The 8,212-nt window shown below is 53.8% G+C and overlaps 5 protein-coding genes across 5 annotated transcripts; 3 read left to right on the forward strand and 2 right to left on the reverse strand.

Moving 5' to 3' along the window:
* Nucleotides 1–17: 17 nt before the first annotated feature.
* Nucleotides 18–3,935, reverse strand: ACRALDRAFT_1093491 (uncharacterized protein; the record flags this gene model as incomplete). Its single annotated transcript, XM_071019675.1, has 5 exons — nucleotides 18–3,368; nucleotides 3,448–3,518; nucleotides 3,577–3,631; nucleotides 3,664–3,697; nucleotides 3,910–3,935. 5 exons carry the CDS (start codon nucleotides 3,933–3,935, stop codon nucleotides 18–20), a joined length of 3,537 nt encoding a protein of 1,178 aa, XP_070873587.1.
* A 102-nt stretch (nucleotides 3,936–4,037) lies between these two features.
* ACRALDRAFT_1093492 (uncharacterized protein) lies at nucleotides 4,038–4,587 on the forward strand (the record flags this gene model as incomplete). Its single annotated transcript, XM_071019676.1, has 4 exons — nucleotides 4,038–4,060; nucleotides 4,094–4,157; nucleotides 4,213–4,438; nucleotides 4,529–4,587. Coding segments are annotated over 4 exons (372 nt in total), but the record flags the coding sequence as incomplete, so codon positions are not given.
* Nucleotides 4,588–4,763: 176 nt separating this feature from the next.
* On the forward strand, nucleotides 4,764–5,248 carry ACRALDRAFT_1063363 (uncharacterized protein). The gene is made up of 2 exons (XM_071016785.1): nucleotides 4,764–4,917; nucleotides 4,986–5,248. The coding sequence occupies exons 1-2, from the start codon at nucleotides 4,769–4,771 to the stop codon at nucleotides 5,074–5,076; spliced, it is 240 nt and encodes a 79-aa protein (XP_070873589.1). The 5' UTR covers nucleotides 4,764–4,768; the 3' UTR covers nucleotides 5,077–5,248.
* A 101-nt stretch (nucleotides 5,249–5,349) lies between these two features.
* Nucleotides 5,350–5,680, reverse strand: ACRALDRAFT_209925 (uncharacterized protein; the record flags this gene model as incomplete). The annotated part of the gene is made up of 3 exons (XM_071022938.1): nucleotides 5,350–5,359; nucleotides 5,438–5,589; nucleotides 5,654–5,680. 3 exons carry the CDS (start codon nucleotides 5,678–5,680, stop codon nucleotides 5,350–5,352), a joined length of 189 nt encoding a protein of 62 aa, XP_070873590.1.
* On the forward strand, nucleotides 5,426–7,712 carry ACRALDRAFT_1076219 (uncharacterized protein). The gene is made up of 2 exons (XM_071018484.1): nucleotides 5,426–6,165; nucleotides 6,246–7,712. The coding sequence occupies exons 1-2, from the start codon at nucleotides 5,963–5,965 to the stop codon at nucleotides 7,396–7,398; spliced, it is 1,356 nt and encodes a 451-aa protein (XP_070873591.1). The 5' UTR covers nucleotides 5,426–5,962; the 3' UTR covers nucleotides 7,399–7,712.
* The last annotated feature ends 500 nt before the right edge of the window (nucleotides 7,713–8,212 follow it).

An 8,212-nucleotide genomic window follows, 5' to 3' on the forward strand; every position in this document is an offset into this window, starting at 1 on the left:
TGTACAGTCAAGCCAGTCTACCTGCGCCGTTTATTGGAGCCGTCCCCATCATCCCCAGCCTGCCGCTTCCGGCCCTCCTTTCTCCAAAACTCCTTGCTCTCCTTCCGTTCCCGCGCCTCCTTCTTCTCCTCCGACTCGGCCACCTTTTGCCGGTACTTGGCGCGGTGCTCCTCCTTCTTCGCCGCCCGCTTGGCCACCTTTTCGTTGCGGATCGTCGACAGCTGCTGCAGCAGCGTCTTGACCCGCCTGTCCTCCTTGCTCGACACCACCGCCCGCTTCTGCATGTACGTCTCCTTCTTCTGCTTCTTGGCCTGCACAATCTGCGACTTGAACGGCAGCTCCGCCGCCAGCGCCCGCGGCACCCGCAGCGGGTTGAAGTGCCGCGCCTGCCGCTCGATCGCCCGGTACTGGCTGTCCCTGAGCTGCGGCGTCGCGATGCCCTGGTCCCGCCGAATCTCCCCCGTCAGCCGCATCCCCTGCCACCCGATCAGGTTGGTCACCGGGTTGTAGAACCGGTGCGGCTTGATCGGATACCACGCCCGGAGGAACACAATGTCGCTGAAGAGGATCTTGTCTTCAAACGTGGCCCGGAAGTGGCCTTCGGGTTTGGACAGCGCGCGCTTGATCTGGCCGCGGATCCCCGAGACCGTCTTGATGGACGCCCCTTCGAACTTGGCAATCTCGAGAGAGGTGTTGAACATGCCCTTGATAAACGCCGTGTTCTTGTGGATCTTGTCCGGGGTACCGGTAAGCTTGAGCTTCTTTACGATTTCCGTGGATTCGTCGACGCTCAAGACCGTGCCCGTTGCGGCGATCCGGAACCCCGGGTTCTCCGGGGAGAACGACTGGAAGCAAACGAAACCGGTATTCGGCGCGATCAAGGGCCCGTACGTGGTGGCGAAGCAGTGCATGTGCTCCGGCGTGTACTTGAGCATCCGATTCCGCGTCCGCGAATCCGTGGTGCTGTAGATGGGAAGTGTCTGGAATCTCCGCCATCCGAGTGAGAAGATGAGGGGATCGTTTGTCTTCAGAATCCTCTTGTGCCAGCGATGCTTCTTCAACCGGACCTGGATGAATCCGAATCTGTCTTCGGTCGCCGACAAGCCGCCCAGAATCAACGGCATCCGCGGCTGGAACTTGTCGACAAACTCCGCCGGGATCCCCTCGATGACGATCTTACCGTATTTGCCCGCTTTGAATCCTTCCACGCCGACCCGTTGCCGTTCGTCCAGGTTCTCCAGCTCGGCCTTGTTGATGTCCAGCTGCTTCTGGATCATGGCCTTTTGCGCATCATACCAATCATCTTCGCCAAACTCTTGCTCGTCTCCTCCCGCCTCACGTCTAGCGTTGGCCTTGTCGTTCAGGAAGCCTTCGCGGTCCTCCTCCTCAAAGCGGAGTTTGAGTTCCTCTTTTCGGCGGGCGTTCTTCTCGCGCTCGTCCTCAAACGTTTCAGGCTCGGCGGCTGCGGGTTCGGGCCCATGCTTCTCTCCCGTTTCGAGATCTTCAAACACGCCGTCTCCTTCGCCGTCCTCGTCGTCTTCCTCGTCCTCGATGCCTTCAAACTCGTCGTCCTCGTCACCGCTCCCAGCGCCGTTCTCTCGGGACAGCGCCGATGAGGTGAACCGCTGTCGCAGCGCTTCGATGTTTTCCTCCAAGGACCACTTCGCTGCCAAATCCTCGTAGTCGTACTGGGGTATCGATCGATCCTCCGTCAGGTCCTCCTCTTCGCGCTTCGCCTTCTTGAAAAACTCTTCGTCGTCCGACGCCTCAATGTCTTCCTCCTCCTCTTCTTCCTCATCGTCTCCTCTCCACCTCCTCAGCAACTCCTTGGGGGTGAGGGAGTCATCGTAGAGGAATCTTGCGAGATCTGGCGTGTAGTAGGCGCGTTTCTTGTGGAGTTTCTTGGCCCGCTCTACCATGTTCTCTTTCCATTTCAGCGCCGCGGCTTCTTCGTCGGAACCCAAATCGTCGCCGAAATCTTCTCCGTCCTCGTCGCCTGAATCGTCGTCGAAATCATTGTCCGAGTCTGACAAGGCACCGAGGTCGGAGTCGCTGTCAGCGAAAGCGACGTCTTCGTCGACACCGTTCTTCTGAGCGCCCGACTTGAAAAGCTTGCCCAGCTTCGCCTCGTCGAACTCGGTCTCGACGTCCGATTCGCCCTCGTCGTCCCCGCTGACGAACCCTTCGTCGTCGTGTACTCCGGTTTCCGAGTTGTCATCGTCATCGTCGTCGTCGCGCTTTGCCAAGCGAGGCTTGCGATGGGTTTTCCTCCCCGTATCCTGCTCATCCTCAGCGTCCACGCGTTTGATTTGCTCGCCGCCTTTGAACAGCTGGACGCCCTCGTCGGTCTGGCCGAGAAGCTTCCGCTCTCCTTGCAAGTCGATGATCATCTCCTCACCCTCTCCCCTCTCCACATCCGCATCCTTGTCGAATGTGAAGCCTCTCTGCTTCGTGATCCAGATGGCATCGCCCTCAATTTTCAACCCGCTGCGGTCGGACATGGGCGCATGCAGCTTCTTGTCCTTCTCGTCGAGCCGGCGTCGCGGCGCTTTGCCTGTGATCTTGGCAGCAGCCTGCTCCATGGCAGGGGTCGGGCAGGGATCCGGCAAGACTTCAACGCTGGAAACCGAAAAGTCACCGAGTCCGGGAACATGTACCCTCTGTCCCTCGGCGGCAAAATTCGTGCCTCGCAGATATCCGGAAAATACCACCGTCCTGTCGCACAGCGGGTCCTCTTCGATTTTGGTCGGATGTGTGATGTCCCGGTAACTGTCGATGATCGTATACGGGTGCGAATTCCTCCAAATGATGGGACGTGGATTTTTCATGACGGAGAGGTAGCGGGACAGGTTGTGAATCTCGCGGTCGGGATACCGACCATTGAGAACACCGGAGAGGTAGAAGAGGCGGGCGCCCTGGTATAGCTCGCTCCATAACCGGCGCTTCAGTCGCTTCTTTGCTTCTCGGAGGGCTTGGGGTTTGCGGAAAAGGTCGAGGTGGGTGAGAATGCCGAAGACATTGCCGGGCATGCCGGTGGCGGCAAGGATGTTGAGAAACTCCATCGTCTCCATCTCGAATCCATAGTTTCCGTCGATCATGAGCAAGACTACATCGGCGATTTTGGCCATGTCCACCATAGCCTCCAGTTCGTTGGGGCATTCGACAAAGGTTAACCGCTGCTTCTTGGAGGTGACCACCGTCACGGGCCCCTGAGGGTCCGATATGGTCTCCTTGGCATATCTCCTAATCAGCGATTTAAGCAGCGTCGTCTTTCCCACTCCGGGGGGTCCAACGATGGTGACGAGCCTAGGAGGCGGCTCGTCAGGCAATCTATCGACAAGGGGCACATGGAGACGTTTCTCTTTGATCTAATCAGAAAAGCTGCGTCAGCGGGGGGAGTTCAAGCTCGAGATTCGGGATCTAGTGGAATCTAGGATTCTGTCGTACATCAGAGGATCGGGCGGCCTGTTTCGCGAGCTTTCCGGGGGCGTTGAAAGAAAAAGCTTTGGGATTTCGATCTGGAGACATCTCATATCAGTAAAGGCATGCAGTGCTATATAGCACGGACTGACTTACCGCCCGTATTCTTCTTCTTCTCCTTCGCCTTCCTATGAGGTTTATGCACCTGCTGCTCCATGGCGACAAGAGTGTCAGAGCTTGCACGCAGATGTCGAGCCGTTCCAAGGATGCGATGCGCCTGTTTCGACGTTGACGAACCTTGTACTTTTTTCTCTTAAAGGGCATACATAAAATTTGCGATAGGCGTCCTATCTTATCCTATCTTATCTTATCGTATGTTATCTTATCTGTTCGACTTATCTCCGTGTGCTTATCGTCGGGTCAAGTCTTGGTTGCCCCGCTCCATGCCCCGCCCCGTATCTGTATGTATACCGTACCGATTTGAGCTACGCAGCATCGAGAGGATGACAGAACATGGAATTTTAGTCCTATCGCTATGATTTCTGTTTTATCAGAGTGTATGCGAAAGATTCTCCTAACCTGGCCTTTATTAGCATACAAGATATCGGCCTCATACCATGTTCACCCCAAACAAGGAGACGTCTTGATGAACCCGTCCATGCACATGTGATAGACAGGCCCGCCAGCAGGCAGCAGCGATAGGTACCTTAGCTGGCTCCAATAGAATGAAAACAGGGGTACCGCGTGTTTATCGGAAAGGTGGCATAGTACCCGCATCGGCTCATGACGTAGAGGGTCGGAGAGTGGCGGGGCTTCGAAACGCCGACTCAACTTCAAGTACCCTTTCTTGATATCAAATCCTGGAAGCTGTGTCTCGACCAGACGTCAGATACGACTCGAGACGCAACTTTTTCCGAGGATAGTGTGCTTTCATCTAGCTGCGTGACGGACGACGGGACGTTGCAATATTTACTGGGCTGCGAGATCTGGTCTGGCCCAACCTGCCACCCTACCCCAGGTACATACCTACGTTAAGGTGCTCTACCTAACCTTGCGATGAAACGTGCTGGTCGTCGTCACTCTATAAGTACTCAGTAGTCCCCCTCAGCCCCGTCCTCTTCTTACTCCCTTGCTACCACCATCATTAACACTACCCCGCCACATACAGTAACACAACTGAGACCTTCGCCTTACCGACTACGACTTATATCCTCAGCTTTTAGACAGAACCCTCCACCCAACAAAATGCCCAACACATATATTGTGAGAAACTACTTGAACTAGAAGCGATGTGTCTGTTGTCTATGACTGGAGGCTAACCCATCCCCGAAGGTCACCTGCAAGAAGGATGCCACGCCGGAGCAAGTCCAGGCGCAAGTCTCATCGCCCTTCCCCGGGACATACCATCGCTAACACTTTGACCCCCAGCGCGAAACAACATGCCATCGACCAGGGCGGTAAAATCGGCCATGAATACTCTCTAATCAAGGGCTTTTCGTAAGTGTAACTGGGTCCATCCATGCTCTCCACCCTGGCCGCGGATTGACCGTTGCTATGCGTCACAGTGTCACGTTCGACAAGGACTCCGTCATGACCCTCCAAAACCACGAGCACGTCGATGCAGTTGAGGCGGATCAAGAGGTGAAGACCTGCTAGAGAGTTTCTCGGATTTGGCTATTCGACCTTGTCGGCTTGGCCCGGTGTTTGAATGCAGGTGTCTCATGTATACTCCGTTCAGGCTCACTGCGTTTTGGACCTCGCGTGGAATTTTCCTGGAACTGGAATAATAGAATCCAATCTCTTGCTTTATTTCTTTTATACCGCTTCGTGCCACCTCGTATGTATATCTTAATCCTCGTCCTAATCTCGGCCCTTGTGTTTAGTGAATACTGAGACACAGCGGTGGCTTAGTCTAACCACGCCCTATTTTTAAATGGATCTTGTTGAAAATTGCATCCATTCTTAAATAATAATACCTGGACATCCTAAATGATACCGGGAGGATCGCTGGGTTTACATATTTGTAGTATCAAAGACCACGACTCCGTGGTCGTGACCGGCACGCTTCGTACTTCGTACATGTTGCAAGGGAGAGAGGCCTGGATCTCGAGTGTGCGGGGTTCCCCGCAGGTACCTACAGTACCTAGGTAAGTACCTCCAGTTTCGCATCTCGGGCCACCCCAGATGTCATCGGCTTAGATCGGCAAAAGCTGCCCGGTCAGCTACTTGCCACTTGGACAGACCTTCTAATGTTCTCCATATCATGAAGTTTGTTGGCAGTAACTGAGCTAACGATGCTAAGCATTTCGTGATTGTTAATGCACTACGTCGTACGTGCCTAGGTACCTAATTAGTGCGGATCGGACCTGACCCAGCGACCCCTGTGGATGATATCATCCGCCCCGATATCCTTCAGTACTTTGTACTTCGTATCTCTGGTCTCGTCTCTGCGTGCATCACCAACAAGCAGCAACCTTCGTCTTCCAATCCCGCAGCAAACCCTCACCCGCACCACACGTCCATCTGACAGCACAATGCCGCAATGCAAATCCTCGCAACCCCATTAAGACATCGCTGCCTTCCCAGTCCGCTGAGGACCTCGCAGGCCGGCTCAAGATTGTTTTCTCGCTCCCTGTACCGAACAGGACGGAGTTCGTCAACGCAACTCGATGATCTCGACGTTGCCCATGTTCTCCGCTTAGCCAGGGAGACTCAACACCCACTGAGTCTCGCCGATCTGGTCAAGTAAGTATTGGGTTGGATGCCTGGCCGCTCTGCTCTTTTTCGACGGCGCTTCTTCGGAAATCACTAACATGGACCCATAGGCATGGTCGACCGCCGTTGAGCGAACAGTCCCTCCTGTCCTCTGCCAACTTCACTCTTTCCCTCCTGCCCATCCGGCTCGCCCATCGAATCCAGGCGTTACGAAGGCTCCCCTTCATAGTCGTATCGAACCCCAATGTCGAAAAGATTTACCGCAACTATGTGCACTCTTTCTGCACCCTCCTGCCCTGGTGGCAGAAACCCAAGAATGCAATCCGTACCCTCGAAGACGAGATCCGCTTCACCGAAGTGCTTGCCGAGCTCGTGACTACCCACACGAATACAATCCCGACACTCGCCCAAGGTTTCCGCGAATGCCGCCGCTACATATCACCAGCCGATGTCACCCAGTTTCTCGACCAGCACCTCCGCGCTCGCATTGGCACTAGGCTCATCGCCGAACAGCATATTGCTCTCCACTACTCGTCCCAGCCGCATTTCGACCCCGCCGCGAGCCCCACCCCTTGCCCAGAACATCCATCGTACGTAGGGGTTATAGATACAGCCCTCCGTCCTGCCGACATCGTCATGTCGTGCGCCGACTTTGTGGCGGAAATTTGCGAGTTGCGCTACGGCGTCCGGCCGCAGGTGGTCATCAACGGCGACCCGGACACCACCTTTGCGTTCATTCCCATGCATCTGGAATACATCGTCACCGAGCTCCTCAAAAACTCCTTCCGTGCTTCTGTAGAGAACCGGGGGAACAAAGAGCCCGTCGTCGTCACCATCGCACCTGAGCCTTCCCGCAAAGACCACGACGATCCCGTCCGCATCGAGACCCCCAACGAGGATCGCGGCAGCTTCAGGAGCGATAATATTAAACCGCTTGACGATAATGTCCCCGGTGTGACCATCCGGATTCGGGACCGCGGCGGTGGCATCGCCCCCGACGCCCTCTCCGACATTTGGTCGTATTCCTTCACCACAGTCGACGACGACTTTCCAGGCACCAATGGCTCGGACAGCAACTTTGATGGCCTATCCGTCATCGCCAACGCCAATTCCGGAGGTAGTTCCATGGCTGGCTTGGGGTACGGGCTGCCTCTTAGCCGCGCCTACGCCGAATACTTTGGGGGCGGCATTGCGGTGCAGAGCCTCTATGGTTGGGGCACCGACGTCTACTTGCGACTCAATGGGGTTGGAACGATAGAATAGAGACACTCGTCGCCATTGGAGTTACCAAGAGTCAATAGTGATGGCGCAATGGTGTTCTTTTGCCAAGGTATCTTGGGGGAGTTGGGCTGGGCTTATGTTTTTCTGAAGAATACGAGAAAAGGAAAGAAGGAGATTGGAACTTGGTATTGGATGATTGTTTTCAGGGCTTTGATTAATCAATCAACTACTAATACTTTTGCTGTTTCTTGGTGTTGAAACTGTCGGGTCTTGATGTCGCAGACTTTTACCACTACGCTAAAAAGGAATATCCCTTATAACGATAGGGTACGTACTGCTTATATTGGTTGTGACACTTGACACTTCAGTGAAGTGATCGCCTGATGAATGTTGGTAGAGTATAATAACTACGGTAACTTGTAGGACGGACTATAATAACTTAGCTAAACCTATAAAAATTTTTATAGACTCTCACCGTCGAATTTAAAGTATATAGCTAAGTAGCGTTATATATTTATACTATATATATAATGGGCCTGACTGGGGAGCCTAGACGATTTGATATCCGGGCTATAGAATGTGGCTGGATGTGGGTTAATAACGCTACCCCTTATCTCCCTAAGTACTATAGCTAATTTATATGTATATCTTGAGTAGTAAATTCCACTTATTATCTAAACATATATATCTCTATTTAGTTAATTTAGGTTTAAACCGTCCGCCTCTATCCTAACTCTATTTAACTTTATCTACGATATAACTAACCGCTATAATAACTAACCACGATCGACCCTGCGGATCTAAGCTGCCGTAATAGTCTTTTCCTTCGTATACCGAGGGCCACGAAGCCCTAATC

This window comes from Sodiomyces alcalophilus, assembly GCF_042370955.1.
Source record: "Sodiomyces alcalophilus JCM 7366 unplaced genomic scaffold ACRALscaffold_6, whole genome shotgun sequence".
Classification (NCBI taxonomy): domain Eukaryota; kingdom Fungi; phylum Ascomycota; class Sordariomycetes; order Glomerellales; family Plectosphaerellaceae; genus Sodiomyces; species Sodiomyces alcalophilus.

Bases quoted from the DNA above. Each gene is read 5' to 3' on its own strand.
- ACRALDRAFT_1063363 (XM_071016785.1), top strand. From the start codon at position 4,769: ATGCCACGCCGGAGCAAGTCCAGGCGCAAGTCTCATCGCCCTTCCCCG. The intron at 4,918-4,985 runs GTAAGTGTAACT...TATGCGTCACAG, and splicing joins TCTCTAATCAAGGGCTTTTC to TGTCACGTTCGACAAGGACT.
- ACRALDRAFT_1076219 (XM_071018484.1), top strand. From the start codon at position 5,963: ATGCAAATCCTCGCAACCCCATTAAGACATCGCTGCCTTCCCAGTCCG. The intron at 6,166-6,245 runs GTAAGTATTGGG...ATGGACCCATAG, and splicing joins AGTCTCGCCGATCTGGTCAA to GCATGGTCGACCGCCGTTGA.